The following is a 21931-nucleotide window of genomic DNA, read 5'->3' as shown; positions in this document are numbered from 1 at the left end:
AAAGGGGGGACCAACTCTATATGATTTTGTAATGAGATGTTTGACGAGAAGGTGTCCATATACTTTTGGTCATGTACTTTAAATTAGATTAAAAAAACATGAGTTAGGAGTGGGGGATTTGAATGCAAAATAAGACAATGGAAAATATGACTAAACTGATAAAACTGAAGACATAAATGTATTTTTATCATTGCACACAAAGTCCAACCGAAACTTGACTTCCTCTTTTAACCCAACCCCTCTGAATAAGAGAAGTGCAAGGGGCTGTAATAGGCGGTTAACTGCCTTGCTCAAGGCCGGAACGACAGATTTTTCACCTCGTCGGCTCAGGGTTTTGAACTGGCAATCTTTCTACAGGCCCAACGCTCTAACCGCTAGGCCACCTGCCGCCCAACAAGGTTCAAACAGCCCCAGTGAAAGTATTACTCTGGAGGAGGTCACGTGTGCTCTTGGCGAGGATGGCTGTGTAGTTGAGGAGCTCCATCGAACACAACAGTAAATTGGTTTTGGCAATGATATTTACCCATTTTGGGGCATAGTTATACTCATACAAGTCAAAGGCAAATTTTGTTACAACCAAAAATAACAAATGTCTAACCGGGATAGCCGCAAATCACAGCTCGCAAAGGATTCCCTGCAGACACAACCGTCCAAGCTATGCAAGAAAATGGAGGCTGCCTACGGGCCAGTGTGTGGAATAAAGGTGGTGGAGTAAAGGTGGTCCAGAGTTTGTCTCCCTCTGGCTGCACATTTAACATGCTGATAGAAATTTGGTAGGCCAGCTACGCCAGACACTGCAACTTGCGAGCCCACCCTGACCTTTCTTACCTCCGAAATCAGAGAAATTAGTTTGTCTACCCAAAATATTGAACAAGATACATCAGAAATCAAGACCACGATGAAGGAAATAGAAGGGAAAATCGATACACTGACCACCCGCGTTAGCGAAGCAGAGGACCGTGTCACAACATTGGAGTTTGGCGCCGTCACAATGAAAGGTTGGGTAGAATCCAGAAGGAATTGCAAAAATTACACGACCTGGTTGATCATTTGGAAAACAGAGATGGCAGAAAACAAAGACATGATACAGTTCCTACGGAGGGAAATCCTGAATATGCTGGAATGCCAGTTTGAGAGGCCACTTGAGATTCAGAGGGCACATAGAGTCCCCACAGGCCCGCCCAGAAGAGAGCTGAAAGAGGGACGCCGTTCACCGCCCATCATTGCTACGTTATCAGTTGAAGGATGAAATTCTCAGAGCAGCGAGAGAGAAGAGACAGGTGACATGACAGGGATCTACAATTATGTTCTTCCCAGACTATTCTACACGAGTTTACGACTGGAGGATGGCATTCAAACAGGTAAAAACGGATCTAAAATCGAGGGGGATCGAGTTCATTCTGCGTAGGCAATTTGTTTTTAATTTTTTAAGGGCCTTCAGATTAAAATGATTTTTCCAATCACATTTCCTCTGATTGGCTCTATTTGAACATGAAGTGTCTATTCAATACATCACTATGGTTTTTAGTAAGCGGCGACAAAGCACTATAGCCTTGTGTGTGACAGAGCCTTGAATTTTTGTAAATAAAATGCTAACTATGTCCCAAAAGGGTATTACAGTTTGGGTGACTGTCAAGTTCATCAATCCCATCTATGTGTTGGTTTGTGTTGTTTCTCCCCAGCGCCTTAGGTTTGGCTGGGAGTCTACTTAGTTCTACACACGCACGTTTTTATGTTTTTTCTTAGGTTTGTTTTTCTTTATTGCCATGGAGATCTACACCACTGTAATACTTCTATACTGTATAGGTTATTATACATTCGCTTATTATGACTTCTTTATAACTCAATGACCAACATAGCTGAATTGAAATTAGCTAACTGGAACCTTAAAGGCTTAACCATATAATCAAGAAAAAGAAAAACGTTAGCATATCTCAAGTCTTCTAAGTTGGATATAGCTTTTGTCCAGGAGACACATCTGAATAAAAAGGAATCAGAAAAACTAAAATGCTCTTCGGTGGGAAAGGTTTCTCTAGCCCGGGTACAGGCCAAAGCAGGGGAGTATCTATTCTCATACATAAGGCCATGAACTTTACTGAAACTAAAAGCTAACTGATTCAGATGGTCGTTCAGTTGTTCTCTGGAATATATTTGCACCTAATGCAAACAGGCCCAATTTGTTTCTCAAACTCTCTTAGAACTGGGTGACATCCCAATATTATTGGTGGGTGATTTTAACCAGATTCTAGACAAGGATCTTGACAGGTCTCAGCCTAGAAATAGTCTGGAGAGTAAATCAGCAGCTGCAATAAGACTACCAGCTAGGGATTTAGGCTTAAAAGATATTTCGAGATTAATACACCCAGATGGGAGGGACTATTCTTTCTTTCTCCCACCCACAATGTATACACTAGGATTGATTACTTCCTAATCTCACAGTTGCTAGTGGATATCTCTCTCAGTTCTACTATAGGTAATATAGTCATTTCATCATGTTCATATGCCTTTCCCAGTTTTCGCAGACTCCTAGGAGCTGCATATGGCGCTTGAACAGGTCTCTGTTAAAATATAGTATATTTATCAAAATGATTAGTGATTAGATGTCTCTTTTTGAGCAAACTAACAAGAGCTAGGAAAGTACTCTCGGTTTGAGGGGGAGGATTATATCTTATGCTTCATTCAAGAAAAGGACAGCCAATCTACACTTCACCGAACTACAATGTGAGCTTAAGCCTCTTGACACTTCATACTCCCAAAACAGAGACAGAACTATGTTAAACAAGATAATTGCTACTAAATATAAACTTAATAGATTATATCATAAAAAAGCTTGATAATTCACTGTTCCACATTAATCAATCTTATTGGGAGATAGGTGAAAAACCTGGCCGCTTGCTGACATACAGACTAAAGCAACAAAACATTAGGAACCATATACAGTGGGGGAAATAAGTATTTGATCCCCTGCTGATTTTGTACGTTTGCCCACTGACAAAGAAAGGATCAGTCTATAATTTTAATGGTAGGTTTATTTGAACAGTGAGAGACAGAATAACAACAAAAATATCCAGAAAAACGATTGTCAAAAATGTTATAAATTGATTTGCATTTTAATGAGGGAAATAAGTATTTGACCCCCTCTCAATCAGAAAGATTTCTGGCTCCCAGGTGTCTTTTATACAGGTAATGAGCTGAGATTAGGAGCACACTCTTAAAGGGAGTGCTCCTAACCGCAGCTTGTTACCTGTAAAAAAGACACCTGTCCACAGAAGCAATCAATCAATCAGATTCCAAACTCTCCACCATGGCCAAGACCAAAGAGCTCTCCAAGGATGTCAGGGACAAGATTGTAGACCTACACAAGGCTGGAATGGGCTACAAGACCATCGCCAAGCAGCTTGGTGAGAAGGTGACAACATTTGGTACGATTATTCGCAAATGGAAGAAACACAAAAGAACTGTCAATATCCCTCGGCCTGGGGCTCCATGCAAAATCTCACCTCGTGGAGTTGCAATGATCATGAGAACGGTGAGGAATCAGCCCAGAACTACACGGGAGGATCTTGTCAATGATCTCAAGGCAGCTGGGACCATAGTCACCAAGAAAACAATTGGTAACACACTACACCGTGAAGGACTGAAATCCTGCAGCGCCCGCAAGGTCCCCCTGCTCAAGAATACATATACATGCCCGTCTGAAGTTTGCCAATGAACATCTGAATGACTCAGAGGACAACTAGTGAAAGTGTTGTGGTCAGATGAGACCAAAATGGAGCTCTTTGACATCAACTCAACTTGCCGTGTTTGGAGGAGGAGGAATGCTGCCTATGACCCCAAGAACACCATCTCCACCGTCAAACATGGAGGTGGAAACATTATGCTTTGGGGGTGTTTTTCTGCTAAGGGGACAGGACAACTTCACCGCATCAAAGGGATGATGGATGGGGCCATGTACCGTCAAATCTTGGGTGAGAACCTCCTTCCCTCAGCCAGGGCATTGAAAATGGGTCGTGGATGGGTATTCCAGCATGACAATGACCCAAAACACACGGCCAAGGCAACAAAGAAGTGGCTCAAGAAGAAGCACATTAAGGTCCTGGAGTGGCCAAGCCAGTCTCCAGACCTTAATCCCATAGAAAATCTGTGGAGGGAGCTGAAGGTTCGAGTTGCCAAACGTCAGCCTCGAAACCTTAATGACTTAGAGAAGATCTGCAAAGAGGAGTGGGACATAATCCCTCCTGAGATGTGTGCAACCCTGGTGGCCAACTACAAGAAACGTCTGACCTCTGTGATTGCCAACAAGAGTTTTGCCACCAAGTACTAAGTCATGTTTTGCAGAGGGGTCAAATACTTATTTCCCTCATTAAAATGCAAATCATTTTATAACATTTTTGACATGCGTTTTTCTGGATTTTTTTGTTGTTATTCTATCTCTCACTGTTCAAATAAACCTACTATTAAAATTATAGACTGATAATTTCTTTGTAAGTGGGCAAACGTACAAAATCAGCAGGGGATCAAATACTTTTTTCCCCCACTGTAGCTGGCATACGGTTGCAAAATTGTGCAATTTCTACCTCTTCAGAGCAGATAAATGAGGAGTTCAGAGGCTTCTACAACACCCTTTATACATCACAGAGCGTACTGGACAAACACAAGTTTGATAGCTTTTTTGCAGACCTGAATTTACCACAACTCTCAGATAAGGATAGAGATTATTTAGGTTGAAGAGATCTCTCATGTTATCAATAATACGCCTTCTAACCAGTCTCCTGGGTTAGATGGCCTCCCTTCTGACTTTTATAAAACGTTTGAGACAATTATTACAACAATTTTGATAGAGTTATGTAATGATGCATATAAAGCTGGATCTTTACCCTCTTCCATGCATACAGCAATTATCTCTCTTACCCACAAAAAAGGGAAAGATCCACTTGATCCGAGTGGATATTGGCCTATTTCTCTTATTAATAATGATGAAAAGATATTAGCAAAGGTGCTTTCAAACAGATTGTCTAAGCTCATTGGTAGTATCATCAACCTGGATCAGACTGGCTTTATCCCCCACCGTTATTTCTCAGATAACCTTAGAAGGCTGATCAACATACAGTGTGCTGTCCAGGACTCAAGCGCTCCCACAATTGCTTTGTCATTAGACGTTGCCAAGGCCTTTGATTGTGTGGAATGGGGCTAACTTTTTGAATCTCTTACACGATTTGGCTTTGGAGAGAACTTTGTGAATTGGATAAAAACTTTATATGACACTTCTTATGCCTGCATTTTAACAAATGGTCTCATATCAACTCTTTCCAGTTACATATTGCTCTCGCTGCTGGTGATTCTTTGATCCACGTCTACGCAGACGACACCATTCTGTATACTTCTGGCCCTTCTCTGGACACTGTGTTAACTAACCTCCAGACGAGCTTCAATGCCAAAGAATTCTCCTTCCGTGGCCTCCAACTGCTCTTAAATGCAAGTAAAACTAAATGCATGCTCTTCAACCGATCACTGCCCGCACCTGCCCGCCCATCCAGCATCACTACTCTGGACGGTTCTGACTTAGAATATGTGGACAACTACAAATACCTAGGTGTCTGGTTAGACTGTAAACTCTCCTTCCAGACTCACATTAAGCATCTCTAATCCAAAATTAAATCTAGAATCGGCTTCCTATTTCGCAACAAAGCATCCTTCACTCATGCTGCCTAACATACCCTCGTAAAACTGACCATCCTACCGATCCTCGACTTCGGCAATTGCATTTATAAAATACCCTCCAACACTCTACTCAACAAATTGGATGCAGTCTATGACAGTGCCATCAGTTTTGTCACCAAAGCCCCATATATTACCCATCACTGCGACCTGTACACTCTCGTTGGCTGGCCTTCGCTTCATACTCGTCGCCAAACCCACTGGCTCCAGGTCATCTACAAGTCTCTGCTAGGTAAAGCCCCGCCTTATCTCAGCTCACTGGTCACCCTAGCAGCACCCACCTGTAGCACGCGCTCCAGCAGGTATATCTCACTGGTCACCCCCAAAGCCAATTTCTCCTTTGGCCGCCTTTCCTTCCAGTTCTCTGCTGCCAATGACTGGAACGAACTGCAAAAATCACTGAAGCTGGAGACTCTTACCTCCCTCACTAGCTTTAAGCACCAGCTGTCAGAGCAGCTCACAGATCACTTCACCTGTACATAGCCCATCTGTAAACAGCCCATCCAACTACCTCATCCCCATACTGTTTTTCTTTTTTTTAATCTTGTTCCTTTGCACTCCAGTATCTCTACTTGCACATTCATCTTCTGCACATCTACCATTCCAGTGTTTAATTGCTATATTGTAATTACTTCGCCACCATGGCCTATTTATTGCCTTACCTCCCTTATCTTACCTCATTTGCACTCACTGTATATAGACTTGTCTTTATTTCTGCTGTATTATTGACTGTATGTTTGTTTATTTCATGTGTAACTCTGTGTTGTTGTATGTGTCGAACTGCTTTGCTTTATCTTGGCCAGGTCGCAGTTGTAAATGAGAACTTATTCTCAACTAGCCTAACTGGTTAAATAAAGGTGAAATAAAATTACATTTGATCATGCCAATCTTTGAGTGGCTTCTGGGACCCCAGTTTTGATGCATTCTCACATATGTGTAATACAACTGTTAGCCCCAACCCATTCAATGCCATTTTTGGGGTACTTTTCCTAGACCAGAATGCTACCACGCATCGCATTTGCCTCGCTGCTAGCTCGCCGCTAAGTCCTCTTTCACTGGAAGTCTGCAAAGCCGCCTTCCTTTATGCAGTGGGTTAAGGAAGTCATGTCATCTCTGCCACTAGAGAAGGTTAGGTACACTGTGCTTGGGTCCCGACAAAAGTTAGACTTAACCTAGTCCCCATTAATACAATATGTGGAGAGCCTGTATTTTACTTAGTGTAATTAGCATATTTTGGTAAGCAGTCATGTCTGTTTTAGTGGCCATTTGTGCTGATAATAGTTTTTATTGAACTTTTTCCATTGTTTTTGTTTATTTGACTGTTTTTCAGTTTTTTCTGTCCTATTTCATTTACTTGAATAGTATATCTTTGTATGATGCCTTGGTTGGTGGGTGGGTGGATTGGTGGGTGATTTGGGGGGGGAGGGTGGATTAGAGGGTGGATTGGAGGGAGGGTGGATTGGAGGCTGGGGTGGGTGGATTGGAGGGAGGGAGGGTGGATTGGAGGGAGGCTGGATTGGAGGGAGGGAGGGAGGGTGGATTGGAGCGAGGCTGGATTGGAGGGAGGGAGGGAGGGTGGATTGGAGGGAGGCTGGATTGGAGGGAGGGAGGGTGGATTGGAGGGAGGGAGGGTGGATTGGAGGGAGGGGTGGGTGGATTGGAGGGAGGCTGGATTGGAGGGAGGGAGGGAGGGGTGGGTGGGTGGGAGGGAGGGAGGGAGGGAGGGAGGGAGGGAGGGAGGGAGGGAGGGATGGATGTTAGATTTAGGGGTTGAGGTTGTACTGTTTTTGTAATCATATTTGAAAATCTATAAATAAAGTAAAAAATAAATAAATAAAAGTGAAATGTATCTGAAGTCAGTTGTTAATGTAGTGAGGCAGTGGTGCTATTATTTATTTTTATTTAAAAAATGATCTTGTTTTTGGTGTGTTCTGATCATTATTTGGTTTTATATTATGTTTATAATACTCTGTATTTGTCATGTCATGTCCTTTTTGTTGTTAATAAATTGTTCATAAAAATAAAATGAAGAAAGCATTACCCTGACGAGAGGCACCGAGAGGAGAGAGATAGGTCAGGGGCATTAAAAAGACCCTGCTGTATCAATATAACTCTGTCCATTAGGGTAATTAGCTAAGGCTCAAGGAGCATTCCTGATGGTCTGTGTAGGACCAGTTACTGGGATACCTGGCCTGGGACTGAGATGTGCTACCACACAACACAGTAGTCAGGTATGTTGGTCTTGCTGCAGTTAAAAACAACACAGCGCCGGTATGTCACTTTAAATCACAACATCCATGTTTGGTACCTTTCCATTCCAGCCATTATAAAGAGCCCATCCTCCCTCCACCAGCTGCCACTGGTGTAAGATGTTAGCGTAGCATCATCACTCTGCTCCAGCTCTAGCTCTAAGCTTCTAACTGAAAGGCCAGCTGGTAATCCTGTGTAATGGAACCATTTTGTTGTCTAACTGAGAAGGCAACCCAACACCTCCTCTCCTCTCAACCCGTACTCACTCAGAGAGACACGGCCAGTGGGATGGGAAACCCAGCAGACCTATCTGGGTTCAAACAGGGTTCATTTTCTTTGAAATACTTTCTATGCACTTGATTGAGCTTGCTCTGGCTGAAATGGAAACAATGGAATACTCCCAAAAGTGCAAACCCTCCCTGACCATCTGGCACTCCAGGCCAGGCAAAATCAAACACTCCAAAGTATATAAAAGAAAACCAGTACTATTTGAACCCAGGTCTGTAACCCATCTGTACAGAGGAGGGGAGGGTGGATCAAATAGCTAGACACCTCATATGCATACAGTCACAGCAGTATTCAGTGAAACTGTACCAACCACACTGCTGTGGTAAATTCCCCCTTGGTTCAAAAGAATACTTTGCATATTAGCACAGGTTGTGTCCCAAATGACACCCTATTCCCTATATAGGGCTCTTGTCAAAAGTAGTGCACAATAAAGGAAATAGGGTGTCATGTGGGATGCGCGCATTGTAGTAAATGAGGCGCCCTTTGACCCTGGAGAACACTGAGGCTAGAGTTGTACCCTTCTATGAGTAGGCCATGAGAGTAATTGGTGCTCTTCATAGTACAATGCAACCACTCAGTCCCTGCCTCTGTCTACACTACTGTTATCTATGTACAATCAGGCTACTGCCAGCCAACACTCTCCCTCATTCAGAACCACTGACAATTGTGTGTGTGTGTGTCTACTAGTCTGGTAATTGCAGCCTAGCAGTAGTGTGAGTCGCAACTTCAGCTCCCTCCTTAAAGCTTATGAATGAGGATGGTCTCATAATGGATTTCTAAGGATTCACTGAATCTTTAATACAACATTGTTTGTCTATTTTGACTGTGTAGTGGTGGAAGCGCTACCGTCAAGCATTACACATTTACTCCATATCCTCAGATTACTAAATCACACATTATACCAAAGACAGTACAGCATGAAGATAGGATGAAACTGTAGAAATCCCCAATAATGTTTGTAGGTGATGTCATGGTGACGTTGGCTAGCTAAGCTCACGCGCAGAACCAGATCATCGGGTCTAACGGTCGTCTCACGCCAAACTGCACGTGCAGGCCGTCAAATCAAAGCCACTCCTGCGATATAAAGTTGTTTTGACGAAAATGAAACGTGTCAGTTTGTCACTTTCACAAGGTTGGAGTAATAACATGTTCAACTGCTTAAGACATTGACTTGAATGTAGGTTGTGCACTTAGATTTAGAGAAAATTAACTAACTAAAGAAGAATTTTTCACTTCTCTCAATGACTTCTCAAACGCCAAACCCCGGCCTGGTCTGCTTCTCTGCTTCTCACGCTTCAGGGTTTAGAAACTCTGTGATTATACTGTGTACATGATATACAGTGTTAAACTATTGTATACAGTAGTATCCAGGGCTATGTTACTTTGTCCTAATAAGATGAATTGAAAGACTTTACTACAGCTCCAGACATGACAAGCAAATCTATTGTTATTATATTATGTTACCTCATACAAGTACTTGGGAGTATGGCTAGACGGTGCACTGTCCTTCTCTCAGCACATGTCAAAGCTGCAGCCTAAGGTTAAATCTAGACTTGGTTTCCTCTATTATAATCGCTCCTCTTTCACCCCAGCTGCCATACTAACCCTGATTCAGATGACCATCCTACCCATGCTAGATTACGGAGATGTAATTTATAGATCGGCAGGCAAGGGTGCTCTTGAGTGGCTAGATGTTCTTTACCATTCGGTCAACAGATTTGCCACCAATGCTCCTTATAGGACACATCACTGCACTCTATACTCCTCTGTAAACTGTCCATCTCTGTATACCTGACACAAGACAGACTGGTTGATGCTTATTTATAAAACCCTCTTAGGCCTCACTCTCCCCTATCTGAGGTACCTACTGCAGCCCTCATCCTCCACATACAATACCCGTTCTGACAGTCACATTCTGTTAAAGGTCCCCAAAGCACACACATCCCTGGGTCGCTCCTCTTTTCAGTTCGCTGCAGCTAGCGGCTGGAACGAACTGCAAAAAACACTCAAACTGGGCAGTTTTATCTCCATCTCTTCATACAAAGACTCAATCTTGGACACTCTTACTGGCAGTTGTGGCTGCTTCACGTGATGTATTGTTGTCTCTACCTTTTTGCCCTTTGTTTTGTCTGTGCCTAACAATGTCTGTACCATGTTTGTGCTACTACCATGTTGTGCTGCTGCCATGTTGTGTCGCTACTGGGTTGTTGTTATGTTGGGTTCTACCATACTGTGTGGTCATGTTTTGTTGCAATGCTGTGTTGTTGTCCTAGATCTCTCTTTATGAAGTGTTGTGGTGTCTCTCTTGTCGTGATGTGTGTTTTGTCCTACATTTTTAATCCCAGCCCCCGTCACAGCAGGAGGCCTTTTGCCTTTTGGAAGGACGTCATTGTAAATAAGAATTTGTTCTTAAGTGACTTATCTAGTTAAATAAAGGTGAAATCAAAATTCATAAAAAAGAAAGGCTTTATGTGCGCATACATAAGTTAAGTGTTTTCTTGAGACAGAAGGCCATTTAAAGTGTCAATAAAGAAAGAGTAGAGGAATAGCAGTATGACTGTCATGACTAGCTGACTCCAGAGTGTCTGTCTGTCTGCCCCCTCCCACCCACCCGCCCGTCCGTCCGTCCGTCTGTCTGTCTGCCCCCACCCACCCGCCCGCCCGCCCGTCCGTCCGTCCGTCTGTCTGCCCCCTCCCACCCACCCGCCCGTCCGTCCGTCCGTCTGTCTGTCTGCCCCCTCCCACCCGCCCGCCCGCCCGTCCGTCCGTCCATCCGTCCGTCTGTCTGCCCCCTCCCACCCACCCACCCACCCGCCCGCCCGTCCGTCTGTCTGCCCCCTCCCTCCCACCCACCCACCCACCCGCCCGCCCGTCCGTCTGTCTGCCCCCTCCCTCCCACCCACCCGCCCGCCCGTCCGTCCGTCTGTCCCCTCCCACCCACCCACCCGCCCGCCCATCCGTCTGTCTGCCCCCTCCCTCCCACCCACCCACCTGGCTGTCACTTGCTAAAAAGTGAGCCAGACATGGACTCAGAGCACAGGACCACCCCAGTAATAGTCTTATTCATCTGTCTGTCTGCCCCCACCCACCCACCAACCCGCCCGCCTGCCCGTCTGTCTGTCTGTCTGTCTGTCTGTCTGCCCCCTCCCACCCACCCGCCCGTCCGTCCGTCCGTCTGTCTGTCCCCTCCCAACCGCCCGCCCGTCCGTCCGTCCGTCTGTCTGTCTGCCCCCTCCCACCCACCCACCCGCCCGCCCGTCTGTCTGCCCCCTCCCACCCACCCGCCCGTCTGTCTGTCTGCCCCCTCCCACCCACCCACCCGCCCGCCCGTCCGTCTGTCTGTCTGCCCCCTCCCTCCCACCCACCCACCTGGCTTTCACTTGCTGAAAAGTGATCCAGACATGGACTCAGAGCACAGGACCACCCCAGTAATAGTCTTATTCATCTGTCTGTCTGTCTGCCTGTCTGCCTGCCTGCCTGTCTGTCTGTCTGTCTGTCTGTCTGTCTGTCTGTCTGTCTGTCTGTCTGTCTGTCTGTCTGTCTGTCTGTCTGTCTGTCTGTCTGTCTGTCGGCACTGGGCAGGCCAGGTGAGCCCAGGTCTCCTCTCACAGAGCTACTGTTGCTCTCTGATGTGCATCAGACCCCTGAATCCCATAGTCTGCCAGCCCACAGCCCTCTGAACCCTATATTCTCGGAGCCCCCTCCTGTTCAAAGTGATCAAAGCAGGGACATGAGGGAGTCTGTCTATGGAGACCCTATACACATGGGGTAAAAGCGTACTTCATTCCCCTTTATGTTTATTTTATTTATGCCTACTTTCAGATACAATACTATACCATTTGAATCTGACCCTTCCTTCTCTAAAGAATGGAGAATGAAGAGAGGAAGGTAGGGAGAATCAGGTTTGCTGAGTTTAACAACATGTTCTATGTGCTCTATTCCCATTCAACCATGAAGGAATGAACAGTGACTGTAACCAGAGCTAGACATTTTTCTTCTCAGAGACCAAAACCATATCAGTCCCAGCCCTCTACAAAGTAACCTAACCATGTCAGAGCCCAACCTTAGAATGCTCCTCTGACCTTCACTGGTCTGTAGTAAAGATCTACATTAGAGGGAACCTATGGATTAAAATGTATGGTTATTAGTAAAGATCTAAATTAGAGGGAACCTATGGATTAAAATGTATGGTTATTATCACGTTCATATTCATATACAAGCAGGGTTTAAAGAGAGAGAGAAATTCCACAATAACAATATCAACTCATAGGTCATCTGTCCTCCCATTGTCCTCCTAGTCATTGTACTCTTCCATCAGTCTGTCCTCCCGTCAGGCATTCTGAAAGCATAGCTTTCTCCAACAGTCTAATGAAGCTGCTCATGTGTGGTAGGCTTGCAAAAACTTGAATGAATGACAGTAGGGCAGACTATCCTGTGGAGATTTCTGAAAGTATTCAGACACCTTGACTTTTTCCACCTTTTGATACGTTACAGCCTTATTCTAAAAAGGATTAAACTGTTTTATCCCCTCATCAATCTTCACACAATACCCCATAATGACAAAGCAAAAACAGGTTTTTAGAAATGTTTGCAAATGTATATATAAAAAAGGAAATATCACATTTACATAATTATTCAGACCCTTTACTCAGTGCTTTGTTGAAGCACCTTTGGCAGCGATTACAGCCTAGAGTTTTCTTGGGTATGACGCTACAAACCTGGCACACTTGTATTTGGGGAGGTTTCTGGCTGGGCTACTCAACGACATTCTGAGACTTGTCCCGAAGCCACTCCTGCTTTGTCTTGGCTGTGTGCTTAGGGTTGTTGTCTTGTTGGAAGGTCAACCTTCACCCCGGTCTGAGGTCCTGAGCACTCTAGAGCAGGTTTTCATCAAGGATCTCTGTACTTTGCTCCCTTCATCTTTCCCTCGATCCTGACTAGTCTCCCAGTCCCTGCCGCTGAAAAACATCCCCACAACATGATATTGCCACCACCATGCTTCACCGTAGGGATGGTGCCAGGTTTCCTCCAGATGTGAGCCTTGTCATTCTGGCCAAAGAGTTCAATCTTGGTTTCATTAGACCAGATAATCTTGTTTCTCATGGTCTGAGAGTCCTTTAGGTGCCTTTTGGCAAACTCCAAGCGAGCTGTTGTGCCTTTTAGTGAGGAGTGGCTTTTGTCTGGCCACTCTACCATAATGGCCTGATTGGTAGAGTGCTGCAGAGATGGTTGTCCTTCTGGAAGATTCTCCCATCTCCACAGAGGAACTCTGGAGTTCAGTCAGAGGGACCATTGGGTTCTTGGTCACCTCCCTGACCAAGGCCCTTCTCCCCTGATAGCTCAGTTTGGCCCGGCAGCCAGCTCTAGGAAGAGTCTTAGGTGTTCCAAACTTCTTCCATTTAAGAATGATGGAGGCCACTGTGTTCGTGGGGACCTTCAATGCTGCAGAAATGTTTTGGTACCTTTCCCCCAGATCTGTGCCTCAACACAGTCCTGTCTCGGAGCTCTATGGACAATTCTTTCGACCTCATGGCTTGGTTTTTGCTCTGACATGCACTGTCAACTGTGGGACCTTATATACACTGGTGTGTGCCTTTCCAAATCATGTCCAATCAATTTAATTTACCACAGGTTGGCACCAATCAAGTTGTAGAAACATTTCAATGGAAACAGGATGCACCTGAGCTCAATTTCGAGTCTCATAGCAAAGGGTCTGAATACTTATATAAATAAGGTATTTCTGTTTTCTATTTTTAATAAAATTGCAATCATTTCGAAAAACCTGTTTTCACTTTGTCATTATGGGGTATTGTATGTAGATTGATGAGGAAAACATTTTTTTTAATCAATTTTAGAATAAGGCTGTAATGTAACAAAATGGGGATAAAGTCAAGGGGTCGGAATACTTTCCAAATGCACTGTACTTCCCACACAAGTATCTCTCTCTTTTTCTCTCCCTCTCTCTCCTTCTCTCTACCCCCCCTCTCTTAACAGCAAGTGGGAACCGTAATGCATGTAGACTTGAGGAGACCAGAGGTAAAAGCTCTGTTTTCTTAGCGAGCACAGCTCAAGGGTATTCAGGTATATTAGCTAGCTAGGGGATTAAGCTTCTTTCAGTGGCCATGTTCCCTAAGAAAGCCTCTCCTAATCCTGATAAACATCCGCTCAAAGCTGTCATAACCTGAGTATACTGAGCAGCCCTATCCAATACTAAATTATGTGTGTGAAAACAAAAATCAATTCTCTAGAGCTAAATTTAAACTGGTCACGTATGTCAACAAAATCCCAAAAATCGAATCAACTTTTATTTGTCATTTATCAAATACAACTGGTGTAGACTTTACCGTGAAATGCTTGCTTACAAGCCCTTTCCAACGATGCAGAGTTTAGAAATAATAATAAAATAAGTAACACAAGGAATGAAATAAAATACACAAGAATGGTGCTATATATAGGGAGTACTAGATCAATGTGCAGAAGTACGAGGTATTTGAGGGAGATACTGTATGTACATGAAAGCAGGGTAAAGTGACTAGGCATCAGGATAGATAATTATACAACAACAAAACAACTATAATAATGTTTCTAATTTCACACTTTTAGCAGAGCTGGGGGAGTAGAGTTACAGTGCATACAGTGTCCTTGAAGTAAACTTACTGCTGTAACGGCAGCGGCCTCTGCTATTCACCATAAGATACTGGGCTGTAAAAATGGAGCCCAGATGTATGCAACAAAGCACCTTCGTTACTATTGTCAGATAAGAGACAGAGAAAGAGAGAGAGACTCTCCTTAAAGAGATAAGGAGTCATTCACTCTTAGAGACTTGCCAATTAACTACATCATTAAATGTCTGTCCCTCACCTGAGAGAGGAACTCTACACTACCTGTAGCACAAAAGAAAGGGACTGCCCTTCTAACCCCAAATTACACTATCATAGAGAAAGAGGAGACAGAGATGTCTTTTTGTTGAGGCCACTATAGTAAAGAAAGGACTGTGTAACTAAAGTAATGTACTTACTGTGGTCCATAGAATCATGTTTAGAAGGAAATCCTCAATGGTCTTAAGTTATAAGCTAAGCCAGAATAAAAAGACATCCACTCTGTTAGTCTAGAGTACTGGCTCACACTATGGCTAATTGGTGATTGTCTCACAGGCTGACAACACGCAGCACGCTGGCACTTTTCCTCTAATGTGTCCATTTCTCCACAGACCATACATATTCCTCATACAATTCAGTATGGTATAATGATACAAGTGGTATAATGACACATTCATTCTCCAGTCACAACGAGTTCTGAGTTCCAAAGTGAGAATATAAGCCTATTATTATCTAGTATTATCCAATTGAATTAAACAGTGTGGGTAAAGATGGGTAAATGTCTTCCACTTATCGTCACACAGGGTCTGATCTGATGCCATGTTTTTCTCTCTGCCATTTCTTAACCCTGATATTTCCTGGGCACAGTGCGACTCCATAGTTTACACAGGATAAACAGGTGCATATGGCTTGGTAAAGTTAGCCCAGGGATTCTCTCTGAAGTCTACAGTAACTTCCCACTGCCCTCTACTGGTTAGCCTGGTTAACCAAACATTGCATTTCCAGAACATTAGTAGGTGCGCTTTGTGATGGTTAAAATGGCAAGTTTCCCAAACATTGACAGAGTTCTCCAGGGATGTTCCCATCCGGTGGCTATAATGTCTTCTCTATACATTAGAACTCAATTAGAACGTTATTTAACATCATATGAACGTTGCCTGTTTGCTGGGTTAATACTTACAAGCCTGGCTTGGCTTGGTTCGGCTCAACTTAGTAGTGTGAAAAAGGGTTCATTTTCCTTACCAGTCTCTCCTTAAAGATTATGGACCGCAGCCATTTGAAGTCGAGAGCTTTGAAGGCAGAGAGGACGAAGAGGGAGTCCTGTTCGTAGCGTTCAGTCTTCTGGATGGCTCCCTCTGGGTAGGTGATACGCATGGTGGTCTTGGAGCCCACATCCTTTTCATAGCCAGACACTGGAGCCTCGTTCAACCTGCAACACACACAGGTGGACTGGGATTAGGAATCGATAAACACAGGGTTCTCACAATCACAGAATCTGAGCTCTTTCTCAATTTGTCTTTCCTCAATTCCTCGCATCCTCTCTCTTTGCCTCCTTCTCAAAACATATCGGAGGGAAGGAACTTTGGATGTTCTCTTCTAGAGCTTTTGAGAAGGTGAGGAGAGAGGATGGAAGGAATCTAGGAAAGATTATTTAAGAATCCTAGTGTTAATGTCCCTTAACTGACCTTGCAATCACATCGTACTCGTCAATCTTCACACCCATAGACTTGTTGGCCAGAATACCACCATTTCCCATGATGATGCACTTCTTACAACTCTGACTAGAAGAGCAGGAAAAAAACAGCAGAAACACAAGTTCTATGAGGTTTGTGAAGTGAGAACATGTCAAGTACTGCACAGTGATTCATTTGATTCTGATATGATATGTAGTTGAGCTATCCCTATTGGGCCTTACGTTTTAGAGAATGTGTCCTATGTTTAGTCTGAGTTCTACATTCCATGTGGAAAAATAAACACATTCTCAATATCCTTAGTTGATGAAATCAGGTCTGCAGATTCTAGTGGCTGTGGAAAGAACCAAGACCTAAAAAGACAGAATGCTGGCCAGAAGTGAAATTATAAAACTACCAAAACGGCTGCCTGCTGCCTGTGTGATTATAACTCATTAATCTTTATGTTGGAAGTACAATTACTCAGCAAAGTATCCTGGATTGGAAAAACATATTTCTAGCCTGGTCCCGGATCTGTTTGTGCTTTCTAGCCAACTCATATCCAATGGTTGTTTAAGGCATGCCAATGACCATAGGAGTTGGCAAGACAGCACAAACAGATCTGGGACCAGACAATAGCTTTTCTGAGACAGCTCCAGAGTTTTCTGAATGTCCTGGCATTAACCCCTTTTAAACTACCCTAGTCATCCCTGTTGTTGTAATAGACCTGTTATGGTGCTTGAGGTGTGACATACCTGTCCAGCTCATCTCCCAGACCATAGCTCTTTGTTGCTGTCAGAATATTATCTATGATCTTTTCTGAGGAGAGAAGAGGAGAAAAACACAGCATCTGAGTAGAAGATGAAAGTCCTGTAAAAAAGAGGCTCTCAACACATAAATTCCACCCTGCATCATCACCTCAGCAGAGAGACAAAGGTAGTGCTGTAAACCTGGTGGACTTTGTCACTTTGATAAATGAACCAGGGAATGAAGCCAGAGGAGAGGCTGGGTGGGCTGACAGAGGGGAGGAGAGGTGAACAGCACAGAACACTTCTTCATGTTATACAACCATCAGAGATATCTGGGTGGCCAGGCAGGCAGTCCAGGACAGAGAGGTAAGAGCAGGGCCTCATACAGAGCATGCTCCAACCTCCTGGGTCGGAGCAGAGAAGCGCTGAGTCCCAAATGGCACCCTATTCCCTATACAGCGCAGTACTTTTGTCCAGAGCCCTATGGGTCAAAAGTAATGCACTATATAGGGAAAAGGGTGCAATTTAGGACGCAAAAATTCTGTATACAGCTTAAGACACTGAGAGGAAAAACGATAGGGCACGAAGAAATACCCGGTTAGAGGAGCGGCATTTTTAAACCAGCACATTCTCCAGGCTGATGCGGGCAACAATCCTTGGACCTCAGGGAATGAGGTTACATCACGACACCTCTGGAATCTTAGATGCTCTGGTTCTTTCAACACAACACTCTATAACTGGCTATTTATCTAGCCTGTTATTCTAGGAAGAAAAAAAAAGTGTAGAGTAAAGAATAACTTCAATCTGGATGTTTTCTATGCAAATGATGAGGGTAAATACACGTGCCCTATAATTCAGGGGATCAGGATTAAACTAATTGGGAAAACAGATGTAAGCTCTGAAACGCTGGACCATTTATCACAAGATGAAAGTCCACACGATTTGATTGTATAGCCTAGCAGTTGCATGCTATTCATGATTATTGACATTCAACTAAATTGCCAGGGCATTAAATTGCCATTAGATACTGTTTCTCAGATACAATGGAGATCATAAGATGGAATCGTACTCCCACATGACCCAAGGATGACATTTTAGTCCGAAATAATGGAATAATGGAATTTATGGAATAACAGAGTTATGGAATCAGACCTTTTCATTTGTCATGAGTCATTTTTTAACTTTTATGGATTCAGTCCATAAAAACGGAGTCCCTGTTACAGAGACGTACTGTTACAGAGTCCCTATTTGACACATGATTTAAACGAATAACACATTTCCGTGACACAATCTACTATAGAATAATTAAGGGTCGCTCAGAAGCAGTCAACAGCATTGATGTGGAGACAGTTACATCTTCGTCCAAAATGTCTTGGATATCTGTAGTGTGACTAACACTGGAGAGATAGGGCTGCGTCTCAAATCGCAACCTTTTCCCTATATAGTGCACTGCTTTTGAGTAGTGCACTATATAGGGAATAGGGTGCCATTTGGGAAGCAGTCGAAATGTTGACTACTGCGGTGATATCCCAGATTCAAACAGACTAGATCAATCAGGCTGGATGGGAATCAGTTGAAAAGATTGTCTCTCCTTCCAGCCAAACCTCACAGCTGATATCAGATGAGAGGGCTAAGCGACCATAGCACCATCTGGAAGGGAGGGGGACCTAGGCTAGGCACATCCCTGAACAAAACAAATCTCTGACAATGAAGGACTCCAACCAGATCTACCAACCGATCAACATCAAAAGAAGGGCTTACGTATGACCTTAATAAACTATGTTCAGGCAAAAAGAGAGACCACGTGTTCAGTGTGATCCCACAAACTGACCTATTTATTTAACTAGGCAAGTCAGTTAAGAACAAATTCTTATTTACAATGACGGCCTACCCCGGACGACGATGGGGTAATTGTGCGCCGCCCTATGGGACTCCCAATCACAGCCGGTTGTGATACAGCTTGGAATCGAACTAGGGTCTGTAGTGACGCCTTTAGCACTGAGATGCAGTGCCTTAGACCGCTGCGCCACTCGGGAACCCTACTACTGAGCCTCAGAACAGAAAACGCCCAGGATGTGTTAGTTGGATGGGAGAAGAGAGTCTGTGTTGGTTGGGCTTCCTGGTTCACATCAGGCCACAAATACCTCACTGATTATTACTGATTAACACATTTAAATGAGAATAACCTGTATAAATAAAGGTTAAATGAAATAAAACGGATTAGCTGATGCTGTGTTGAAGACAAGGCTACATACTGTAGCTACTCATTCCTCCATTAACATGTGTTTGGGTGGGATACTTGCGGTGAGAGGATCAAAAGCCTGGGACTGGGTGTGGTGATCAGGGCCTGTGACTGGTAGGCAGAAGGATGTGACGGTCAGACAGTGGTGCTGTGTTGGTGCTTCTCAATGTTACTGCCAAAGGGCAGGACATTGATGGACACAGTTCTCAGAGTCACAGATTTCTACGAGAATGCTAGCTAGCTAACACCCTTCCTCTGATACCGAGAACCACGAACATCAAGACATGATGCTCTGTACAGGCAACATTATGAGCTAGACTACATAGCCATCTCCTGACACCTTTCCAGAGATATTTAGAGCACTGACACACTCGTTATCATCATTACATTTAGCCAGATTTATATTAAAACAGATTCCATTATATTAATATTGAACCCAAAATATTTATGTACAACTTCGATGAGATTAAATGCTTTAATTAAATGGGTGATCTCATTGTCATAGAACGGATAAGCGAGGGGCAGGAAGATGGGGCAGGTTGATGCTTTGCTGTGATAGCCTGATCCCTGCATAGCGGCTTGATCCCTGCATAGCGGCCTGATCCCTGCATAGCGGCTTGATCCCTGCATAGCGGCCTGATCCCTGCATAGAGGCCTGATCCCTGCATAGCGGCCTGATCCCTGCATAGCGGCCTGATCCCTGCATAGCGGCCTGATCCCTGCATAGCGGCCTGATCCCTGCATAGCGGCCTGATCCCTGCATAGCGGCCTGATCCCTGCATAGAGGCCTGATCCCTGCATAGCGGCCTGATCCCTGCATAGCGGCCTGATCCCTGCATAGAGGCCTGATCCCTGCATAGCGGCCTGATCCCTGCATAGCGGCCTGATCCCTGCATAGCTGCCTGATCCCTGAATAGCGGCCTGATCCCTGCATAGAGGCCTGATCCCTGCATAGCGGCCTGATCCCTGCATAGCGGCCTGATCCCTGCATAGCGGCCTGATCCCTGCATAGCGGCTTGATCCCTGCATAGCGGCCTGATCCCTGCATAGAGGCCTGATCCCTGCATAGCGGCCTGATCCCTGCATAGCGGCCTGATCCCTGCATAGCGGCCTGATCCCTGCATAGCGGCCTGATCCCTGCATAGAGGCCTGGTCCCTGCATAGAGGCCTGATCCCTGCATAGCGGCCTGATCCCTGCATAGCGGCCTGATCCCTGCATAGCGGCCTGATCCCTGCATAGCGGCCTGATCCCTGCATAGCGGCCTGATCCCTGCATAGCGGCCTGATCCCTGCATAGCTGCCTGATCCCTGCATAGAAGCCAGATTCCTGCATAGCAGCCTGATCCCTGCATTGAGCCCTGATGCCTGCATATAGACCTGATCCCTACATAGCAGCCAGATCCCTGCATAGCAGCCTGATCCCTGCATAGAGGCCTGATCCCTGCATAGCAGCCTGATCCCTGCATAGCAGCCTGATCCCTGCACAGAGGCCTGATCCCTGCATAGAGGCCTGATCCCTGCATAGCGGCCTGATCCCTGCATAGCGGCCTGATCCCTGCATAGCTGCCTGATCCCTGCATAGAAGCCAGATTCCTGCATAGCAGCCTGATCCCTGCATTGAGCCCTGATGCCTGCATATAGACCTGATCCCTACATAGCAGCCAGATCCCTGCATAGCAGCCTGATCCCTGCATAGAGGCCTGATCCCTGCACAGAGGCCTGATCCCTGCATAGCAGCCTGATCCCTGCACAGAGGCCTGATCCCTGCATAGCAGCCTGATCCCTGCATAGCAGCCTGATCCCTGCATAGAGGCCTGATCCCTGCATAGCAGCCTGATCCCTGCATAGAGGCCTGATCCCTGCATAGCAGCCTGATCCCTGCATAGAGGCCTGATCCCTGCATAGCAGCCTGATCCCTGCATAGAGGCCTGATCCCTGCATAGCAGCCTGATCCCTGCATAAAGGCCTGATCCCTGCATAGAGGCCTGATCACTGCATAGCAGCCTGATCCCTGCATAGAGGCCTGATCCCTGCATAGCAGCCTGATCCCTGCACAGAGGCCTGATCCCTGCATAGAGGCCTGATCCCTGCATAGAGGCCTGATCCCTGCATAGAGGCCTGATCCCTGCATAGCGGCCTGATCCCTGCATAGCGGCCTGATCCCTGCATAGCGGCCTGATCCCTGCATAGCGGCCTGATCCCTGCATAGAGGCCTGGTCCCTGCATAGAGGCCTGATCCCTGCATAGAGGCCTGATCCCTGCATAGCGGCCTGATCCCTGCATAGCGGCCTGATCCCTGCATAGCGGCCTGATCCCTGCATAGCGGCCTGATCCCTGCATAGCGGCCTGATCCCTGCATAGCTGCCTGATCCCTGCATAGAAGCCAGATTCCTGCATAGCAGCCTGATCCCTGCA

The 21931-nt window shown here is 45.2% G+C and overlaps 1 protein-coding gene across 2 annotated transcripts in view; it reads right to left on the bottom strand.

Annotated features, from left to right (window-relative positions):
* LOC115158607 (CMP-N-acetylneuraminate-beta-1,4-galactoside alpha-2,3-sialyltransferase) overlaps nucleotides 1-21931 on the bottom strand; it is a 77347-nt gene that overhangs the window by 18144 nt on the left and 37272 nt on the right. For both annotated transcript variants that reach the window (XM_029707770.1, XM_029707769.1), the window contains exons 6-8: nucleotides 17281-17344; nucleotides 16541-16636; nucleotides 16098-16284 (exon numbers count right to left, since the gene is read on the bottom strand). In XM_029707770.1, the coding sequence (XP_029563630.1) occupies nucleotides 16098-16284; nucleotides 16541-16636; nucleotides 17281-17344 (347 nt within the window). The remainder of the gene's footprint in view (nucleotides 1-16097; nucleotides 16285-16540; nucleotides 16637-17280; nucleotides 17345-21931) is intronic.

Source organism: Salmo trutta, chromosome 22 (assembly GCF_901001165.1).
Source record: "Salmo trutta chromosome 22, fSalTru1.1, whole genome shotgun sequence".
Classification (NCBI taxonomy): Eukaryota; Metazoa; Chordata; class Actinopteri; order Salmoniformes; family Salmonidae; genus Salmo; species Salmo trutta.
The sequence above is the reverse complement of the archived record's forward strand: the minus strand, read 5'-3'. Positions and strand labels throughout refer to the sequence as shown.